The 21,874-nt window shown below is 42.4% G+C and overlaps 3 protein-coding genes across 4 annotated transcripts; all 3 read left to right on the forward strand.

Annotated features, from left to right (window-relative positions):
- The first annotated feature begins 57 nt into the window (after positions 1–57).
- On the forward strand, positions 58–4,152 carry rpp14 (ribonuclease P/MRP 14 subunit). Its single transcript, XM_061831369.1, has 6 exons — positions 58–172; positions 1,139–1,251; positions 1,331–1,415; positions 2,729–2,805; positions 2,887–2,965; positions 4,017–4,152. The coding sequence occupies exons 2-6, from the start codon at positions 1,163–1,165 to the stop codon at positions 4,071–4,073; spliced, it is 387 nt and encodes a 128-aa protein (XP_061687353.1). The 5' UTR covers positions 58–172; positions 1,139–1,162; the 3' UTR covers positions 4,074–4,152.
- Positions 4,098–4,699, forward strand: LOC133506958 (hydroxyacyl-thioester dehydratase type 2, mitochondrial-like). The gene has a single exon (XM_061831368.1). The coding sequence runs from the start codon at positions 4,098–4,100 to the stop codon at positions 4,557–4,559; it is 462 nt and encodes a 153-aa protein (XP_061687352.1). The 3' UTR covers positions 4,560–4,699.
- Positions 4,700–6,404: 1,705 nt separating this feature from the next.
- pxk (PX domain containing serine/threonine kinase) lies at positions 6,405–20,974 on the forward strand. 2 transcript variants are annotated; one of them, XM_061831366.1, is made up of 19 exons: positions 6,405–6,704; positions 8,023–8,073; positions 8,183–8,230; positions 9,322–9,508; positions 10,463–10,540; positions 10,613–10,686; positions 11,204–11,278; positions 11,369–11,473; positions 12,752–12,853; positions 12,914–13,075; positions 13,241–13,358; positions 13,434–13,512; positions 14,834–14,882; positions 14,969–15,046; positions 15,169–15,255; positions 15,349–15,415; positions 16,059–16,118; positions 17,947–17,976; positions 20,280–20,418. In XM_061831366.1, exons 1-18 carry the CDS (start codon positions 6,603–6,605, stop codon positions 17,961–17,963), a joined length of 1,539 nt encoding a protein of 512 aa, XP_061687350.1. In that variant the 5' UTR covers positions 6,405–6,602; the 3' UTR covers positions 17,964–17,976; positions 20,280–20,418. The 2 variants fall into 2 exon arrangements, with proteins under 2 accessions (XP_061687350.1, XP_061687349.1); XM_061831365.1 differs by lacking the exon at positions 17,947–17,976 and having other exon boundaries at positions 20,280–20,974.
- Positions 20,975–21,874: the final 900 nt, after the last annotated feature.

Genomic DNA, 21,874 nt, shown 5'->3' on the forward strand with positions numbered 1-21,874 from the left:
GTGCAATGTTTGTGTAGTTTTTTATTTTTATGATTTTATTGTCATACATCAGAAGTCTACTCACTGTCATTTTAGATGGTGACGACAGGGGGCAGTATTTCACACTGCTAACCAGCATTGGAGTCAACGAAAAAGAACAAATCCGTCATTGAACTGTATGGAGTGAAACTAGGTAGGTTTAGCCACTTAAAAACATTTTTATTAACAAAAAATAAATAAATTGACAACCCAAAATTTGTGGTTTAAGTTGTGTTAGCTCACGTTAAGCCATTGTTTGACCTCGCGGTTAGCTAGCTTCAATAGTTTCATTCTTAAGTAGCTTTGGCGAGTGCAAGTGTGCTATTTTTTTGTCACGCATCATTTGAAATCATTGGCGTGAATGTCTTATCTCTTAATAATTGCAAAAAAAAAGACGAGTAATAGTCGAAAATTTGTGCATTTTTTTTGGTGTTCATATTTTTCAACCGTGATTGTGAACATGTACGACACTTTCGAAGCCTAAAAGAAGGCACTTGCAACAACTCGTAGAGCGCATAAAATCATATTCATGTAACGATAGTTTTCAAAAGATGTTTATGATGTATACATTATAAAAATGAAAATGGATATTTTCCGCTGGGGTACAAGTGTAAAATCGTGACGTAGCCTAACTAAAAATAGAAGCTGAACGTGCTGATCTTAACCCTGTGATGATATTTTGCAGATTCGTCACTTGCTGAAGCGGAACAATATAGATTTTCAGTAATATTGTTCGTCGTTAAAAAAATAAAATAAAACCTCATTCCGTCACTTTTTTTGTCATCCAATAATCCAAACTATTTAATTCTAAGGACAACTTGTAAAATAAGTTAGAAATGATAATCTAGTATCTTGGCGATTATAAATAGTAACTGTACCGCAAACTGTGATTTCAACACGTCATTTCATAATCATTTTACAAGATTATTCTTAAATCTTTAATCTTTTTTCCAGATGCGTACTTTTAGAAAACCTGAGGAGTAAATGCGTGTTGAAATATATCACTTCAACATACTGTATTTTAAAATGGACTGACTTGCTTCCAGGAAAATGTCTTTTTTTTTTTTGTATTTTGTATTAAAATGTGTTTGAATTTGTACATCCTTAATGGCTGTTCTAGCGTCGGTCCCGATGCTGGAATAGGATGAATCCCGAGAGCAAGGATGAGCCCGTTGTTCACCAAAGCCTCGTGTTTAAGAATGCCGCTCCGTATCAGTACTTGAAGGTCTGCCTGTAAGTCAACGCCGCCCCTTGGTCAGCACCTGCGAATGTGACTACATCATAATATTTCAATTTCATGTTGATCTCGAAGCGTGCTGGAGGACAAATCGACCAAACTGAGTGCGATTGAGCTGAAGCAGTTCATCATTACTGGCTTGAAGAGTCTCCATGGCGAGGTAATATGTGGCCGACTGTGACTGAAGTGGGCCATTGTTTAAAAGAAAAAAATGTAGTTGGCGACCCGCACCATCATGCGCTTGTGCACTGCACATGTATCGATCTGCTGTAACAGAAAAAAACCCTGTGATGGGTTTTGAGGCACCACATACAATTATACCGTATTACTTTTTTTTTTTTTGAACCACAAAAACATGGCCGGATTGTCAAGGAGCAAGTGGAATGCAGCAAAACAGAAAAAATTAGCAAGAATAGCAAATAGGTCGCCACATTCGACGACAGAACGTTTACATTTTGCGTTGTAGCCACAAGTAAGTAAGAAAATATCATTGCGTATTAGTAGATGTTACAGTAGAGTATGTGTACCTATTTTTTTTCTTATTTTCGACATTGGGTCACTCATGAAAACTAGTGTCTGAACCCCACTAACCGCTCGAAATTTCAATCGGGATTGAACTCGTCGCACTGTGAGCCAGAAACAACAACTCTGGCTGTCTTCTTGATATATCGTAAATTCCGGGCTACAGAGCGCACCGGATTATAAACCTCACCCAGTACATTTGTAAAGGAAATACTATTTGGTACATACATAAGCCGCACCTGTGTAAAAGCCGCAATTGCCCACATTGAAACCCACATTCAAACACAAGATATTTACAAAGAAAAACGGTACACAGTAAATTTAAGCCGGTGGGCTAACCCTGCGTCAACACGGCCAGTTGAAAAAAAAAAACATACTGGTAAAAATCACTGACAAGATGGTACACAGAAAAAATTTTCAAAGTTGTAATACCATAGCTTAACATAGGAACAACACGGTAGCCCGAACAGGGCTGGTTAAAAAAAAAAAAAAAACATACAGGTAGAAAAAAACAGCCGCGGCAGCTACACTGTAGCAACAAGGTAGCACAGCACTAACAGAACCGGTTAAAAAAAAAAAAAAAACATACCTAAATCACTGAGACGGTGCAGTAACACAGCAGAAACATGCTCGCGAGGCACTAATGCTAGGTCGGCGCTAACAGGATCTTAAGGAGGAAAAACATACCGGTAAAAATCACTTACACACGGCAGTAACACATCAATCAACACGCTTGCACGTGGCTAATGGTAGCGCAGTGCTAACAGGGCCGGTTTAAAAAAAAAAAAAAACACTTCCACGGCACATATATTCCACTGGTCTCACTGTTTTCGTGCCCCCTTGCAAAATGCACAAATTAGCCACATCACCGCATAAGCCGCAGAATTGAAAGCGTGTGGAAAAAACTTGCGCCTTATAGGCCGGAAATTACAGTATACTTGCACATTTCAGGTGGGCGCCGCGTTGCATTTCGACGTCCTGAAGTACGACGAAGACACCCTCACTGCTTTCCTGCGCGTAGCGGCAAGGTGAGGAAGCTAAAGGGTAAAGACAGCACGTCTTTTGTGTCATTATTATTGTTTATTTTAACGAGATGGGGTTTTTTTTAGTGGTTTGGTGAAACTGTGGAGCTCGTTGACACTGTTGGGTTCTTACAATCAGCAGAGCTGCGCCTTTCGAGTGCTGCAGGTACGATTGCACAACAACACGACGCGAGTTGACACGAAGAGCAAAAGTTTGCGAAGTGCTGACACTCCCTTTTTTTTAAATTAGTTGAAAATTTGAATATACCCCAAACTATGATCCCAAAACACATACGCAACAGTTATCTTACAATGTTACCCTTAAAAGCAAATGGCGTGGTGAAGACTTCCTGCAACTTCCGTTAACAACTCAAGACATACCGAGATGTAAAAAAAATGTTTATGCATAACTTCAACATTGTATGCGTCTGTACTTGCTTGACACCAATTACTACTTTCTTTGCCAGGTCTTTGGCTTACCGTTATTCCCGGCCTTCAGTGCGCACCTGGTTACAAGCCTCACCGAGTACATTAGTGAAGGAAATACTATTTCGTACATACATATGCTGTGTAAAACCCGCGTTGAAATACAAGATATTTACAAAGAAAGACGATACACAGAAAGAGCTTAATACTAGCGCTAACGCTAGCGCCGCGCTAATGCTAACATGGCCAGTTAAAATAAAACTTACCGGTAAATATCAGTGAGACAGGGGCCAGTAAAAGTCACTTCGTCGGCACATATATTCCAGAGGTCTCATTCGTAGCTTTTCCGCTCGAGTGCCCCCTTGCGGCCGTTAGAAAAAAAATGCACAAATTAGCCGCATCACCGCATAAACCACAGGGTTGAAAGCGTGTGTAAAAAAGTTGCGGCTTGTTGGCTGGAAATTACGGTAGTTAGTATTTGTTGTTGTTCCACGTGAGCGTATAGTTTTAGGAAGGTTTATAATTACAACAACTGATCTGTGCTAATTTCTTACCCTGTCTATGGCATTTCACATGTTAGTATAAGCTAGCTGACTTTAGGGTGAACATTTTGTTTTTTAAATAATGTTTGCTTCATTCTGGTAGCTGTTTGAAAGTTTATTGGAACATCAATGCTAATTATCGTGAACCTGTCAATGGCAAATTGCATTATACGTTAACATTAAGCTAGCAGAAATTGGAAGTCAAATGATATGAATTGAATATTGAAATATGCACCGTTTACATTGCAGGTGTCTCCGTTTCTACTTTCGCTGACGGGAAACAGCCGCGAGCTGCAGCTGGACTGACGCCGCGGACCACTCGCGAGCACCATGTGGAGTCGAGTCCGAACGTTGCTGTCGCCCTCCGCGTTGACCGCGGCGGCAGGAGCGCGGCTCCACGTGGGCCAGCGCGCCTCCCTCGCCAAAGTCTTCTCGGCGCGCCACGTGGAGCTGTTTGCCGAGCTGACGGGCGACACCAACCCGCTGCACCTGGACGCCGCCTACGCCGCCTCCACCGCCTTCGAGGCGCCCGTGGTCCACGGCGTCCTCGTCAACGGGCTCATCTCGGCCGTGCTGGGCGCCGAGATGCCGGGCCCCGGCTGCGTCTTGCTCTACCAGGAGATCCGCTTCCCGGCGCCCCTCTTCGTCGGCGAGGAGGTGCTGGCCGAAGCCGAGGTGCGCAAGATCAAGATGTCGTTCGCCTTCATCGCTGTGACGTGCTCGGTCAAGGACAAAGTGGTGATGGAGGGCGAGGTGATGGTGATGTTGCCCGAGGAGCTGCAAGGGAAGTGAGACTTTTATTGGCCATCACTTAAGGCCATTTGGGACTGTTCAACTTTTTTTGAGGGGGGGGTTGATGTCATAAATCCATCACAGGTGCCCTGTTATCTTGTTGTTCTACGTTGCCCAGCTAATAAAAATTTGGATTATAACTATAATTTTTCTTTTTCCACTAAATTGAACAATACTTGAATACTTAATTAGGGCCTGTTACGACTTTGAAAACTATTTAGTCTGTATCCATCCATTTTCTTCACCGATTATCCTCACGAGGGTCGCGGGGAGTGCTGGAGCCCATCCCAGGATACACCCTGAACTGGTCGCCAGCCAATCGCAGGGCACATCGAGACAAACAGCCGCACTCACAATCACACCTAGAGGCAATTTAGGGTTTTTTTTTTAGTTTTGGACTGCCCGGAGGAAACATGAGAACACGCAAACTCCACACAGGCGGGTCCGGGATTGAACCGGGGACCTCAGAACTGTGAGGCCGCCTTAGTCTCGATCATCTATATCAAAGTAATATACAGTATACCAGTGCTACAATTTTCAATGACGTCTGATTTCAAATTTCAAGTGCAATGTAAGGTCGGTTGTATGGGAACAAATGTTCATACGATTTCCACAGTCGCGAAAATGAAATTTGTCATATTGCGGTTAAAAAAAGGGGGCGGAACTGGTCAAATTTCACCGACAAATGTGCAAAATTGAGAATTGTTCCTGCAGGGTGGAGGGCGATAGAGCTCGGTCACCTACGTCATAAAAACCACTTTTCTTTACGTCGCGATGTTGCCGGTCTAGCAAAGCATTGTTCAATGCTAAGTCGGTTGGAGATTACACGAAAATTTGTCTGATGTCCGATACCGTTAGTCATTTAGAAGGTGAAAATGAATGAAGATGCTTGGGAAAATTAGATAAACTCGGCATATAGGACCCGTATTTAATGCAGAAGTCGATGTTTTCGCCGATAAGAATTTGGACTATTAATCAGCTTCTGCTTGTCTTGGAAACTGGATATACGCATGGATCTGGTGAGGAAGTCGTCGAGATTTAGATGGAAAATTTGAAAGCATAGAAAATTCTAGACGCATACAAATACTTTGTTGCTGGATCTGGATCAATCTTTTCAGATAGTATTCAATACAAATACCAATATTTAAATAAATGACCCTTTGTTTTACACAAACTCGCATTCATTATGATCGTAAAAAAAAAAAGACAGTTGACAGTTCGTGAACACGAAAGTGTGTTTGGTGACACATTAACGTTTGTCGGAATCTATCGATCTTTTCAGATAGTATTCAATACAGATACCAATAAATAAATGACCCATGGTTTTACACAAACTCACATTCAGTGACTATGACTGAAAAAAAAAAAAGAGGACAGAGCGTCTCCGCAGAACGTACACGGAAGCAATTGCGGCCACACTTTTTTTTAATTACGCATTGTTCTCAAATGAGCCAATTTGGCATATAAATACTATTTGGTAATTTGAGATAGAGAAGAATAATTCTTAACTGAAATGAAGCGATCGCTACACAGGCAAGTGTGTATTTTAGTCGGTGCCATCCATCACGTTTAATCACCGAAATCCATCGATATTTTCTTGTCTTTTCAGATGGTATTCCATAACATGATCTCTTTGAATATCTGTCTCGTCTGTTGTGACGACCAACAGCACAACAATTCTCGGGCATTGTGAATATTCTCCTCCGGTTCAATTTCTCCCACAATGTCGAGCAGCTGTTTTTGACCGGCAATATGGCACCGTGAAAATGGTGACGTCACGTACACGACTTTCTAAATCTTGACTTTCCACGTTGTTAAAAATGTCCGTCTCCCTCCCTCCTGAAGGTGGCGATAGAGAGCCCTTCGCCCCGCCTCCCTCTCCCCTCCTGCCAACGGTTGCTCAACCTCCGGCCAGGTTTCATTTCAGCAGCGGTAGTTGGGCTCGTCGTTTCGCTGACACGAAACGACTTGTCCGCTCTCGCCCGGCTCGAGCTTCTTCGGACACAGGCGCGCTTTCCCCCGGTCCTCCCTCTCAAGTCCGGGATGTCTTACCTGGCGAAGGCGAATCCCGGCTGGCTTCTGCTGGACGACACCGTCCCGCTGACGGCGGTGATCGAAGTCAGCCAGAACGTGCAGTCCCACACGGTGAGCGTTTTACCTTTCGAGCGCCGCGGCAGTCACATGATGAGCGTCCGTGTGTGCTTTGTGCGACAGAGCTGGGCGACGAACGTCAGCGGTTCCGATTTCGGTCACGTTCGTCATTTTCACGAACGGTTGGCCTGCCCGCCACTTGCTTCCTTTATCGGACACTTTCGTCGTTTTCAAGTTGCCCGACGTGACGTTTGGCACCCCGCCTGTGGTTCCGTTATCGGACACGCTCGTCGTCTTTCATGTGAAAAGCGATTCCGACTGGAGTACTGAATATTTATTGGGAGGTAGGGGGCAGGAAATACCCCCCCCCTTCCCCACGCCATTTTTACGGAGGCTTTTTTCTTTTTTTCTCCTTTTTTTGGGCCGCGGTTGAATTATTGCCACTGTAATGAGGCAATTTCCTGGAAGCTTCTGGAGCAATTTTTTTGAAAAGAAATGAAGTGCTGACTGTGACTTGAGGGGCCCCACTGGGTTAAATCCGCCAGCTTTCCGTGATTATTCGACACGCAACAAACGAGCCGTGCAATTTGTTAACAAAATCACAAAACCGCCTGTCCGATAATGGACACACAGCCGGGCTGTCCGAGATTCCGCCCGCGATCAGCTGAGGCTGACAGTTAGCCTAGCATGCTAACGCCAAATGCCAACCAAAACCGATGTTTGTTTTCCTCATGCAAATGTTAACGCGGATGCCAGAGCCTCATTATTATCACAAACTCTCGACGACGGCAAACCGTCAGCTTTTTGGAAGGTGTATTTAAAAAGAAAAAACATTTTATTTATTATTCATTAGGAAGCACTAACTAATGAAGGACTCAACGATATGGTCTTTAAAAATACACAATAAATAATAAAAAACAATAACACTGGTGTCCTTCATAAAACGTATTGTTGTTATTTTCTGTTCTGGGATTTTTTTTTTTTTTTGTCATGATGAACTTTGAATTGCCCACCGCAACATTAATTTGCATCAAATCATTTTGTGTTGACAGATAGTTAGAATGAATTCTAATCCCCCTCAGTCTAATTTCATAACTCAATATATGTGTCATGTCGTTATCCAAGATGGTTATCCTCATGAGGGTTGCGGGAATGCTGGAGCTTATCCTAGCTAGCTTTGGGCAAAAGGCGGACTACAGCCTGAAGTGGTCGCAGGGCAGAACTCAACATATGCCAATGAACTCATCTAAATAGTTTGCAATCTTAACACTGACAAACAATTCCCTTGGCGGGCTGTGATGCGATAGTTTGAATTGGTCCGCAAATCAGCCCGATCTGTTTGAAACTGTGCAGTTTTGTTTTGTGTGCGCAGGAGTACATCATCCGAGTGCAGAGGGGCGTGTCCTCGGATAAAAGCTGGCAGGTGAGTGCGTCATCATAGTCAACAACTGTTTTTTTTTTTTTCCGTTTGGAGGAAAACAACCTATCACGGTCCCTATTTGACTTCCACTAAGTGTGTGCGTTTGTTGCAGGTTATCCGGCGCTACAGTGACTTTGACGCTCTCAACAACAGCCTGATGGTGAGTTTTCTTACACGCACCTTGCGATTTGCAGATTGCTGACCTCAGATACATTTTCAGAATTGTGTGTGGGGAGGGGGGTGGAAAAAAACCCCTTCAGATTTCCATCCATTTTCTTTGCCGCTTATCATCACGAGGGTCGCGGGGAGTGCTGGATAGGCAGGGTACACCCTAAACTGATTGCCAGACAATCGCGGGGCACATGGAGACAAACAGCCACACTCACAATCACACCTAGGGGCAATTTAGAGTGTCCAATTAATGTTGCATGTTTTTGGGATGTGGGAGGAAGCTGGAGTACCCGGAGAAAACCCACGCAGGCACGGGGAGAAGATGCAAACTCCACACAGGCGGGGCTGGGATTGAACCCTGGTCCTGGCCAACGCTTTACCAGCTGCTCCACCGTGCCGCCCACCCTTCAGATTTATTATTCTGAAATTATCAGAACCGGTTCTGAGTGTATTGCTGTGTTGCAAACTGCGAGCACATTAAAAGCATATTTATATTTTTTGTTCTGTCAAGTACATTATTGGATTGGGCCCGTATACATAAAGAAGTGTAAAGCTATTGTTTCTATATAGTTGTAAAGAATTACAACATGAAATCATGGAATTAAAAGGTGAACTTATCGTACAGGCATTTTCAAAAATGATAAAACTCTTTAAGCAATAAATAAAGATTGCATGCATATTATTTTAAAGATTACATAATGCATGTTGCAATGACGCTAGAAAGGTTTTTATACTTTAATGCTGTGAGGGGAAATTTGGTGTCGTGCAGGAATTTCACTCTACCTACGCTGATAATATTGTGTAGTATCGTATCGTGTGTTAGACATGAACCAAATCCAAGTGCTTAAGAAAAAAAAAATGGAGGGAGAGGTCCCGGCTTTGACCTCGGCAAAGATCTCAAGACAGGATGCCGCCAGTTTTTCTGCTGAGGTTTTTCCCGCTCACTTCCTGTTTCTCGTGACTGCGCTGCGCACGAGCTCGATTTGATTTAAAAACAAACAAAAAAAAAAAATACCGACTATTTAAAAAAAAAAACCAAAATCAAACAGAAACCTCACACTATGACGTTGCGCTCCACAGGTGAGCGGCGTCAGCCTCCCTCTGCCGCCCAAGAAGCTGATCGGCAACATGGAGCGCGAGTTCATCGCCGAGAGGCAGCGTGGCCTGCAGGCCTACCTGGACGCCGTTACCCAGCATCCTTTGCTGTGTTTCGCCCTGCCCGTCAAGAAGTTTTTGGACCCCAACAACTACGCTGTCAACTACACAGGTACGCACACACCTGCGCTAACGAGATTGTAGTTTTATGCCAATTTCAAGTAAAAATTGGCCTGAAGCAAGTGCAAATTGTCTAATAAGTTCCTTTTTGTGTGATGAGTCTGATTTTTGAACGTAATCGGATTAGATTTGACTAGTCGTGGGACAAATTTACAAGTTTTTCCCCAGCAAGTAGCAGAGGGTGACGAAATCTTCAAGCTCTTTTACCACATTCCCAGCTAAAGTTGAAGCAAAGAGAAATACTGTGTATTTAACCAAACCACAGAACGTATAAAAGTGAACTAGCTTCAGGCTAAAAGACGGTGCAAAACGCCATAGACTGGCTCATGAAACTAGCTTCGATGTTGCGTTGGTTTGAATACTTTAAGTCAGTGATTATCAAAGCCAAGTACATGAATACCACTAGTGTTACATGACAAATCAGTAAATTTAAAAACAATTGGATGTCATTCAAACATAAGAGTGGAGTGTGTTGCTATGCAACAGGTGAAAAAAAAAAAATCCAGTGCATGACTTTTGTTTCTTTTTTAAAATTTTCATGCGCTGTACATTTTATCTTTCATGTTGGCCGTAATTCTAGTACTTGAAAAATTTTACATTTTTTGGGGTAGTACTTGGTGTCAAAAGTTCAAGAATGACTGCGTTAAGCAATGGATATTTGAACACCAATGGGGAAGCAATATATATAGACAGACAATATGACTATACTCCCAGGTATATATTCTTTATCCTCTGCGAAACCAGTAATGTTGCTGCAGCTCACTGAGTGTTCATTATGTCTGTATTGTACTGCCCCCCCGGCGCTCAAGGAGCCCACTCCAGAAGGACCGGTGTAATTTCCATTGGGCCAGAGCATGATATCTTGATGTACAGACAGTTAAATTCTTCACATCCAAATTGATTATGTTATTACTGCGTGTCTTATTACTGTGTGTGTGTCTTTCAGAGATCGCCCTGCAGCAGGTCTCCATGTTCTTCCGCTCAGACCCCAAGTGGGAGGTGGCGGAGCCCCTCCAAGACGTCGGTACGCCTCCCCCACGATCGCTCCTCAGGCTCGGGAGCAGCGCTCCAGTAACAGCCGTCTTCCTTTCCGCAGGCTGGAGGATCAGGAAGAAATACTTCCTGCTGAAAAACAAAGAACAAGCCAACGAGAGGTACCTGCTCAGCTGGGTGAGTGTCGCACCACAGTGAAACGCTTTTGCTCATTTTCAAGAAGGTGTGGAGTTACCCCCCCCCCCAATTGAGATTCCTATAGTCTGTGTCAGATTTGTAATATCGTAATAACAAAAAAAATTGTTTTTATTTTTTTTGCTTCAAATCAATGCACATTGTACTGCTCCTTTTGGTTAGTGTTTTGACCACTAGGAGCGATATTTTACCAATATAAAGCAGGTCCCTGTGTATTAACGGATTGGTATTTGCACATTTTTGGGAGGTGTGGAGGTGGGGCCTATCCCCCTTTTTTTCAGAAGCCCCGTCGTATTAGCTCTATATTTATTTTTTTGGGGGGGATGGGGCAATGGCCATTTAATGAAGCAATGAGGTCCCTATCCCCTGCGTACATCGACACGATCTAAAGTCCATAATGAGACACCATTATAGACAGTATCCTTGTGAAGTGTTGTCATTTTGTCTGTCTACGTGTTGCCCCAGCGCTTGTGTTCCAAAACGTTTTCTGCGCGTCTAGGTGGACTTGGGCCCCGACAAGTTCCTGTCCGACAAAGACCTGCAGTCGACCATGAAGCTCCTCACCAGCCTCTCTGTACGTACGCGACATATTACGGGATGTCTCCCCGTTGGTCCGATATCCGGTTTTGTGGGATTCCTGACGACGTCATCTCTCCTCCCCCAGAGTCCGTACGTGTGCCCGCTTTTGTTCTCCAGCACCAGTGAGTCATCTGCGCTTTTCATCCGGCCTTTCGTCGAGGCGGGCTCGCTGCGAGACCACCTCTGTAAGGTAGGAAACGTCGACATTCCCAGGTTTCCTGAATGTGTCATACGGCGACTTGAAGAACGCGTTCGAGACACGAGTTACTGATTCCAGAAAAAAATATTTACTCTCGTTTAAAAACTGTGTAGGTTGTTGTCTTTTCCTTACTCTAATATACAGTAATTCTTGGCCTACAGAGCGCACCTGGTTATAAGGCTCAATACACAGAAAGAGCTAGCTAACGGTAGCGCCGCGCTAGCGTTAGTGTGCCGGACTATAAGCCTCGGTACACAGAGTTTAACTCTTATATAAGCTTATAACCAGGTACGCTAGTGCCACGCTAACGCTAGCGCCGTATCACCGCATAAACCGCAGGTTTGAAAGAGTGTGAAAAAAGTTGCGGCTTGTAGGCCAGAAATTATGGTATTTATGTACAGTAGGTAACATATTTGCGCATGTCACATTTGAGTACTGTGTGACAGTTAACATACACGTCAAGTGATTCGAATATTCAATTACACTAAGTCATGTGAATGTTATTTTGGTTTTGTGTACTATGTGTGTGTGTGTGTGTGTGTGTGTGTGTGTGTGTGTATATATATATATGTGTGTGTAAATACAAAAATTTTTGTTTTGTGGGGTTTTTTTCTGTCAGAATTCAATAATTAGGATTTAAAAAAATGTTAAGGTAAATAAATGCAATCATTTGAATTCATTAATAAATTAAATGAGTTTAATGAATATATATATATATATATATATATATATATATTCATAAATTCATTTTATATATGTTATAATGCTTTTGTACTTTCTGAGAAAACATGTACAATTGTACATGTAACGTGTTTTTGTACAGCATGGGACTTATTTGTGTATGTTATATATCTGTGTGCAGTACATTCAGTCCAATCAGACAAAAAGCTTTAAATTCTTTAATACTGGTTATGGCATCTTCTCAAACTCGTTCAAAACCATTGGCTGAGTTAAGAGGTGGAAACAAATCTGCCCGTAAAATCCTTTGTGGTTCCCTTTGGTCTAGTTTAACAAAGGCAGAATTCTCAAATGTATGTAAGAAACTGCTTTTCATTCATTAGAAAAATAAAAATAAAAAATTATGCAGACTTTTATTCAGTCTTGAGGCGACGAAATGCCGCACGACTCCAGCACCCCGAGTTACAACACAAAATAGTGAAGATATATTTGTTCTCAAGCTATTTTCAACACTTCAAACCTATTCCTGAATCAAAAAAGAAACAGAAATTTGTATTGATTTGCGAACTTATGAAATGAATGTCACATTAGGTGAAGCCCCAGGAGAACTTCCTGAAGAAGTACGGCAACCCCAAGAAGAGTCAACCTCTCGAACTGTCCCACATCAAACTCTACGGACGACAAATACTGGAGGTACGTGCACGTGCGCACGCTGCCAAACGCGGGTATTAAAGCGTATACGTGCGCATTTAGGGCCTCCGACTCCTCCACGACAGCGGCCTGTTTTTCGGCCACTTGCACGCGTCCAACGTGATGCTGGATCAGGGCCTGTGCCGCCTGACGGACGTGGAGAACGGCGTGCTGGGAGTTCCCGCGGCCCTACGACCCACCGTCACCCGCTTCAGGAAGATTAACGTACGTGTGTGTCTCCCCCCCGTGTCGCTAGTCGAATGAACACGTTTTTTTTTTTTTGTTTTTTTTTTAACTCTTGCAAGTGTAAATTTAGAGCTGTGTGCTTTGATTGTGGTGCGAAAGAAAGCGCGTTCGGTAACCTAAGTGCAAATGTGCATGGCGGTGCAGACGTCAGAAAGCGTGGACGTCTTCTGCTTCGGCCATTTGCTTTACGAGCTGGCTTCTGGCCGCCCGCCCGCCAGCGTCCCCGTGGACTCCTATCCCCATGTCCCCTACACGTCCGTGGGTGAGTGCGCGCATTTCGTCTGCTCGATCTTTTCTTTGCGTGTACCACTCTGAATTTTTTTGTGCGCTTGTGTAGTGTCGGTGCTGCGGTCCATCTTGTCCACAGAGGCCTGCAAGTCACGGATGCCCACAGTGTCACAACTTATTCAGACACCGTAAGTTTTTATCTATCTATCTATCTATCTATCTATCTATCTATCTATCTATCTATCTATCTATCTATCTATCTATCTATCTATCTATCTATCTATCTATCTATTCTTTATTGGGGGGGTAATTTTCTGAAAAGGCATTTTTATTGTGCGTTTGTAAAATTTTCGTAGTGTATGTCACAATATTGTTCACTGGTGGATGTTTGTGTACTGTCTGTGACTCGTTTGGTTTCTTGCATGCTTTTACACACAACTAATTTCGTGTCTCGGCTGTAATTTGTGCGCACAGAATGTTTTTGTCTCTATTATTAATTTTTATGGACAGCCTGTAACGTTTCTTCATTTCACCTGCAATATATAATAAGTTTCTATTTACTGTAATTTCCGTCCTACAAAGCGCACCTGATTTATAAGCCTCATCCAGTGCATTTGTACAGGAAATACCATTTGGTACATACATAAGCTGCAGCTGTGTAAAAGGCGCAAGTGCCCACATTGAAACACGAGATATTTACAAAGAAAGATGGTACACAGACAGTTTTCAAAGTTTTAATAGCTTAGCTTAACATAGCAACAACACAGTAGCACGGACAGGGGTGGTTTAAAGGGGGAAAAAAAAAACGGCAGCAACACGCTAGCGCCGCGCGAATGCTAGCATGACATACTGGTAAGAATTACTGAGATACGGCAGTAACACAACAGCAACATGCTAGCACAGTACTAGCGCAGAATAACAAGTCCCGTTAAAAAAAAAAAAACCCGGTAAAAGTCACTTCCTCGACATATATATTCCACCGTCGCACTCTTACCTTTTCCTCTTGAGTGCCCCCTTGCGGCCATTAGAAAAATTAGCTGCATCGAGTTTGAAAACAGAAGCAAAAAAATGTCAAAATTTTCGTTCAAAAACGGGGACGTTCGGATTAGCCGCAGGGTTGAAAGCGTGTGAAAAAAGTCACGCCTTATAGGCCGGAAATTATGGTACATACAGTGCGCAACAGTTTTTCACATTTCGTGTCAACTATGTAACATTTCTTGAAATAGGATGTTTCATGTGCATATGTAAAATGGTTTAAATACATTAGAATTTAGCATGTTCATGTATATACAGTGCATAACTTTTATTAATGTAACGTTTCCTGCACAGTATGTAACATGTTTGCTTGTATACATTTGTAATGTGCAGTATGCAACATTTTCAATGAGTATTTCAGTCAATTTTTGTACAGTATGTTACACATTTTACTGTGACACATATCTTGAAAAGTACAAGCTGTCTTTTTTGTAAAGTGTCCTTTTACATGTTTCCTGTTTCCTTTTTGCGCAGGCTGTTCAGCGACGTGGCGCTACAGCACTCCGAGAAACCGCCGCTCAAGGTAAAAAGACGCTTTTGGCCTTGGGGGCGTCGCAGTTCTGTTGAAGGTCGAAGTAAGACGCCGAGTTGTTGCGCGTCTCCCTGCAGGTGCCCAGCAGGCTGAAGGAAGCGCTGAGAGCGGCCAAGGAACGTGTGGAGAAAAGACTGCAGGAAGAGCAGAAAATGGTGGGTTAGCATCAAACGGATTTAAAACTTGACCGACGTGACATTCTCGCGTCGTTTTCGTTTTCCCTCCTCCGACGCATTTGTACGCTCTGAGTGAAGTCGCTTTTTTGTTTTTCCTGAAGCTGCACCAGCACAGGAGGCTGACCAGAGCGCAGTCTCATCACGACTCCGAGGAGGAGAGGAAGAGGAGGAAGATTCTGGCCAGGAAGGTAGGGCGGCATCCGTTGTCGTCATTGGCGCCGTCGTCGTCATGCCCGAACTCCAACGTGACGCTTGTAACGCAACGTTGTAAATCTTTGCAGAAGTGCAGGCAGTCCACGTGTGAGAACGAAGATGACTCAGTTTCCGTCCGAAACAACAACAATTCTGGTGTGTAACTTGGTTTTGTAGTACATTTTTAGAATAATGTTATTTTTTTTAAATACAAAAATTTAATTTTTACTTTTTTTCCCTGCCAGAATTCAATTTTGATTAAAAATTCATTTGGAATTGTAATTTAAATATAAAAAAAATCAAAATAGATAAATGCAATTATTTGAATTCATTAATGAATTAAAGAAGTTAAACTAATTTAAACGCATGTAATAATTTTGAACAGCTACAGGAGGTTATGTATTTTCAATCGATAAAACTAAATAAATGTAATCTATGATAGAACATATTTAAACCAGATTAAATTGAGTGAGATATTCCATTTGACTGATTAAACTGATTATTAGATCTGCTCAAGTTAAAAAAAAAAAAGAAAAACATTAAATGTAGTAATTGTAAAAAAAAAAAAAAAAAAGACATTTCATATATATATTAGCTCCTGTGGGTAAATATTTTTATTGACTGACTACATTATAATTATAAAAGAATAAATAAAAGTGTGTGGCTAGATTATTGTGATTAAAATGTGAAATAAATTAAATTAAAGATTATTTGATGCATGAACGTGTCCAAAAAAATGTTCCGTGTGAACTCAAACCTGCACGTATTGAACCTCTTCATATCGTTGATGTGTCTCCAGGCTCAGGCGCCAGTTCCCCTCCCACGTGCCCCTCGTCCCCCACGCCGCCACCCACCGCAGGTACCCTCGTGCACCCGTTCTGCCGTCTTGACTTCTTTTCTGTCCTCTTCCTCCTTTTATCCAGTATTTTTGTCTCGTGTGTTTGTCGTCTCTTAATGTCTAAACGTCACTCGTCCACGTGTCGGTTGTTGGCCACGAGCGCCGGACGTACGATTCCCGCATGGCGGCCACAAAGCCGCCACAGAATGCAAAGTAGAGAAGATTATTTATTTTTAAAGCCATAACAAAGCGCGCAATCAGAACAGATTAGCATGTGGAGCTAATGTCACTGCCGCTGAGTATGCGCGTTGTTGCATTACTTAGTTGTCATGTTTCAATGTTTTGTAATATTCGATCAAGAATCAGCATTGTAGGAAATAATTGAGCGCAATCTAGAACTCGCTGCCATTGACAGCTTTGGAAGTCTCATATTCGTGACAATATTTAACATTGTCATACGAGTGTAAAAATTTTTTTTTAAAAAAAGAAAATAATACGGTACCTTGATTTAAGAGTTAAATTCCGTCCGGTCTCTGCGCTGTCCTCCGTATTACTTGCAAATGCCGTCACTCCCTTTCAGATCCTAGAAAAATACTGTGCACGCTACTGTATTCTACTTTATAAAAAGTCAATTTTGCGAAATATAATAACTAAAATGTAAAGAATTATATAATTTTGTGCATCATGGTTTCATGCTTCAACCCATCTGTTGTATGCACCTTAGCCATCAGAGGAAGTACCGTAATTTACAGCCTACAAAGTGCACCGGATTATAAACCTCACCCAGTACACTTGTAAAGGAAATACCATTTGGTACATACATAAGCCCCAGCTGTGTCTGAGAACCTCACATTGAGACACGAGATATTTACAAAGAAAGACAGTACACAGTTTTCAAAGTTTTAATATCTTATCTTAGCTTAACATAGCAACAACACGGTACCACTAACAGAGCCGATTGGGGGGGGACTAAATTACTGAGATGCAGCACAAACACGCGAGCACGACACTAACAGGCCCGGTTAAAAAAAAGAAAAACACCATTAAAAATCACTGAGACGCGGCAGCAACACGCTAGTGCAGCGCTAGCGCAGCGCTAACAGGGCCGGTTAAAAAAAATACTAGTACAAATCACTGGGACATGGCAGCAATACACTAGTACAGCACTAACGCTAGCGCAGTGCTAACAGGGCCAGTTAAAAAAAAACTTAACCGGTAAAAATCTGAGACGCGGCAGCAACACGCGAGTACAACGCTAACAGGGCTGGTTTAAAAAAAAAAATACCAATAAAAGTCACTTTCTCGGCACATATATTCCACTAGTCTCACTCTTACCTTTTCCGCTCGAGTGCCTCATTGCGGCCACAAATTAGCCACATCACCGCATAAGCCGCAGGGTTGAAAGCATGTGAAAAAAGTTGCGTGTTATAGGCCGGAAATTACGGTGTACGACAGCTCTCTAGTACACCAAAAAGTTTTTACAATTAACATTAGCTTAGTTTACACGTAATTAGGGGAAAAAAATTTAATGGAACCTAAATGCTTGCTGAACTGAAGTCTCGTGGGTATATCTTGACCTCATCCAAGATGGCGTCCTGTGTTTTTTTGGTTTTTTTTTTTTTTGTAAGAAACCAGAAAAGACGCCGAGAGGTAACCCTTTTGTGTCTCTCTGAACTGACGTCTTGCGTGACGGCGCCCAAGACGGTGGCTCGGGTCTTTTTGAGCAAGTGCGACGAGACCCACGAAAAAGCTGTCACGGTTTTCTCCTCTCATCCTCTTGTTGTTGTCCGGATGCTGATTGGTTGTTTAACTGTGGTCTCTCTCTCTATCCCGTGCGTCTCCACCGTAGAGCATGCGCCATTCTGACCGTGTCGTTGGGGTAAAGTAAACGTTTTTTTCCACGTTGATGATGATGATGGTGGGGGGTCACTGGTGGGCTTTTAAAAAAAAAAAAAAAAAAAGCTGTGGTCGTACTTGCGGGCTTCCCAGCAGCATCCATGAGCTCGAGCGAAAGCCAAATCCAATGAGAACTCCACGGCCGGGGATCGTTCCCTCATTCCCGACTCCCAAATTTCCCATCAAAGGATTTCGAGGCAACTTTGTCATCGACTGTCCAGACACTCGTCCGCTATTTAAAAATCGCTTTCATGTGATCGGGGAGGAGGGTACGAGCCCAGCCCAGCCAGTGAGAACTCGACGCAAACTCCATCAGAAGCCGATGAGGGTGCGAGCGCAGCTTGCTCGGAAGCCGAAGCCGTACGCACAACTTTTGTTTAAAAAAAAAAAAAAATGTAAAAAGCTTCGCAATCTGCAGTGATGGAATGCAAAGTGACAAACGCATTCCAACGTTGTCATTGGAGATTGTGACCTGTCTGTTTGTCTGTCTGAACTCGTTGCATCTTGGCTCCCCCCCCCATTTTTTATGTGGTCTGCTACTGACCCGCCTCGCTTGTTAACAATTTCAATTTTTTTGCTTCCCAAAAGGCAACTTTTGGAGGTCCTCTTTTTTTGTCTTTATCAAAAGACTTGATTCATAACTTGAACATGCTAACCGTTAGTCCATACACCAGCTACCTTTTAGCTCCATGCTACTTGGAGATAAACTGTCATGTTAGCTATGTTCTAAATTAGCTAAATGCTAAACGGAAGTAAATGACTGTCTCATTTCCCCCTTGAGGAATAATGATCATAACTTGAATTTTAAAAGAAAGTTAGAAACAATCAGCAGAATGCTTAATGTTTGTAACGATAATCGGCACAAGTGAATTGATTGTCCCCTTGAAGGATGATAGTAAATATAATAAATATAACAATTTTGAAATTTGTTTAGGGGAGCTAAACAATCACCACGTTAGCTACATTCTAAGTGGTGAATTTTTGCCCCCCCCCCCCGAACCATTATAAAGAGAACAAAATAAGAATAAAAAAAAAATAGACTTGCAGCAATTAATCGACAACTACTGTAATTTCCGGCCTACAGAACGCACCGGATTATAAGCCTAGCCCAGTACATTTGTAAAGGAAATACCATTTGGTACAGGGTTAGCCGCACCTGTGTAAAAGCCGCAAGAGCTCACATTGAAACACAAGATATTTACAATGAAAGACGGCACACAGAGTTTTCAAAGTTTTAATACTTTGGCTTAGCTTGACATAGCAACAACACGGTAGCATGACCGCGGTTAGTTTATAAAAAAAAAAAAAACATACCTAAATCACTGAGACGCGGCAGAAACACGCTAGCCCACCACTAATAGGGCCAGTCAAAAAATATATATACCTGTAAAAATCACTGAGACGTGGCAGCAACATGCTAGAGCAGCGCTAACAGGGCTGGTTAAAAAAAAAAAATTAAAATGTTAAAAATCACAGAGACACGGCAGTAACACAGTACAAAAATGCTAGCACAGTGCTAACGCTAGCGCAGCGCATACAGGGCCAGTTTAAAAAAAAAAACATACAGGTAAAAGTCACTTCCTCGGCACATATATTCCACCAGTCTCACTCGTACCTTTTCCGCTCGAGTGCCCCCTTGTCGCCGTTAGAAAAAATTCACAAATTAGCCACACATAAGCCACAGTGTTGAAAGCGTCTGAAAAAAGTCAAGATTTATAGGCCGGAAATTACGGTAATCATTATTAAATTAATCTACAACTATTCTCCTAATCTGTTTCTTGTTCGTAGACCTTGTTGAACTGAATTGTCCAAATCCTGCCGATTTCAACCTCTCACCAGTAAATGAAATATCTCCCAATTTCTGTCGCCCTCCGTGAAAGCGGAGGTGCGTCATGAAAATGTGACATTTGCAAACATCGGCTTTTAATTCGGAAAACAATGAGCAACATTTTGGCCGATTTTCTGCCAATCCAATCACAATCTGCTTGCGCTTTTTGTTTTTTTGCTTTATCTATTTGAAACGATGCCCTGTTTTTGAGTAATGTTGTAGCAGCTAATATGTGCTTTTTCAATGTGATTCATTAATGAATCTAAAAATGAAATTTCCAGGTGAGTTGATGAATAAAATAACAGAGCGGAGGTGAACTTTGTCGGAGGACGTGCGCGCTTTTCTTTTCTAACCTTCCCCTCCCATCTTTGTGCAATCCCCCCCTGCCGGAGGTCAGCATTCTTCTCGTTTTTCTGCCACGCGCTTATCCTCCTTTTGGCTCTCCCCCTCACGTCCAGGTGGTCGTCCTCCTCCTCCTCCCACGCTGGACTCGTCGTCCTCATCCTCGTCGGCTTCCAGCTCGTGCTCGTCGGCCGCCGCGCCCCCCGGCGCCCGCGCCGCCTTGCTGAGCTCCATCCAGGGTTTCAGCAAAGGCCAACTGAAGAAGGCCCAGACCGTAGACCGCAGCCGGCCCGTCTTCTGACCCCCACCCCGCCCGCCGTCCTGCGACGCTCCCTCACATGTGAAGACAAATCCCGCACAAAACAATCCAAACGTTGAATTGACATTCCTACTTTTAACTTCGGTTGTCGTGGAAAAACCGGAATGCTGGAAAAACCGAATGCTGACCTCGCGCGGCGAAGATAACATCCAGCTGCTTTCTTACGGATTGTTCCGAATCCAAACATCTGTTGTTATGGCGCCTTCCGCGTCCCCCAGCCTGGAACCGGAGCATCGTCTCCCCTCTGACCGAAGACGCGTTATCCACACCTTGTGTGTTTAAAAACGATATTTGGGGTTAAATAACAAAAACCTAAAGAAAGAACTGGAAATGACTTAATGCAAGGAAGTTGGGGAAAGAATTAAAATGTTACATTTTTATATTAAGAGTGTCTCTATTTTAAAAATTTGGGGGAAAATGTCCAACAAAAGCATCTATCTCCAATTATTTTTTTTAACTTCCCAAAATAAAATATATTTTTTTTTCTCTCCATATTTTGGCTAATAGAAGATTTTAGGCGATGTTTTTGTTGGCGCTTGCTCATTGTGCCGCTAAAACAAACTTTAAAGATGTTCTAACGAGTAACTCTACGGACCTTTTTGTGCTTTTTCCTGTGGGAATGACTTTCAGACATGTTTTTTTTCCCCCTATCCTAACAAATCCAACAAAAATCCTGCACTCTGTGTCCATTTTTTTTTTTTTTTAACAAACGGCAAAACAAGCTCAAAAAGTTTATTTTGGCTTCAAAGAAGGAAAGGCCAACAGCTGGCTGCGCACATTTTTTCCAGCTAGTATTTCAATTTTTTTTTCCACCCAGTTTGGACAATTTGAATGAGGATCCTGGTTAGACTTTTAAGTTTTTGTTTTGTTTTAATAAATTATCCCTTCTATTTTCCTTTTTTTTTGCGCCATATGATCACGTGATGAATGTGTTTAGGATTATTACAAATTGGTTTTGGGTGAGCAGTTTTATGGCAAATGAAGCCAGTTTGAATGTTTGCAGTTTTTTTTATTATCCCCCCCCACTTGAATGATGGTTGAATGTTCCTCTGCAGCACTTTACCCCCTCCCCCTCACTCCTACCCCAAGCCAAATTTTGTGATGTCAATAAAAAAAAAAACAATAAAGGCCTGGATTGTGATTGATGCACTTTTTTTCAACCCCTATGTTTTGAAGTATATTTCAAGGCATTTGGCATTATATAATGAATTTGGATGTCCCTTTTCAGTGTTATGGTGAACATTTGTGCTCAAAGGCCATGTTTTTTTACAAGATGTCATTAAATTTGTATATTACAATTTCACCATATTTTACATACATAATATATAGGTATTTTTGTGATCAAATAATTCATGCCCCTTTTACAAACTATTTATAATTGCCAATGCAGTA

This window comes from Syngnathoides biaculeatus, chromosome 10 (genome assembly GCF_019802595.1).
Source record: "Syngnathoides biaculeatus isolate LvHL_M chromosome 10, ASM1980259v1, whole genome shotgun sequence".
Classification (NCBI taxonomy): Eukaryota; Metazoa; Chordata; class Actinopteri; order Syngnathiformes; family Syngnathidae; genus Syngnathoides; species Syngnathoides biaculeatus.

Bases quoted from the DNA above. Each gene is read 5' to 3' on its own strand.
- rpp14 (XM_061831369.1), top strand. From the start codon at position 1,163: ATGAATCCCGAGAGCAAGGATGAGCCCGTTGTTCACCAAAGCCTCGTG. The intron at 1,416-2,728 runs GTAATATGTGGC...TGCACATTTCAG, and splicing joins TGAAGAGTCTCCATGGCGAG to GTGGGCGCCGCGTTGCATTT. The intron at 2,806-2,886 runs GTGAGGAAGCTA...GGTTTTTTTTAG, and splicing joins TTCCTGCGCGTAGCGGCAAG to TGGTTTGGTGAAACTGTGGA.
- LOC133506958 (XM_061831368.1), top strand. From the start codon at position 4,098: ATGTGGAGTCGAGTCCGAACGTTGCTGTCGCCCTCCGCGTTGACCGCG.
- pxk (XM_061831365.1), top strand. From the start codon at position 6,603: ATGTCTTACCTGGCGAAGGCGAATCCCGGCTGGCTTCTGCTGGACGAC. The intron at 10,687-11,203 runs GTGAGTGTCGCA...CTGCGCGTCTAG, and splicing joins AGAGGTACCTGCTCAGCTGG to GTGGACTTGGGCCCCGACAA. The intron at 13,513-14,833 runs GTAAGTTTTTAT...CTTTTTGCGCAG, and splicing joins TCACAACTTATTCAGACACC to GCTGTTCAGCGACGTGGCGC.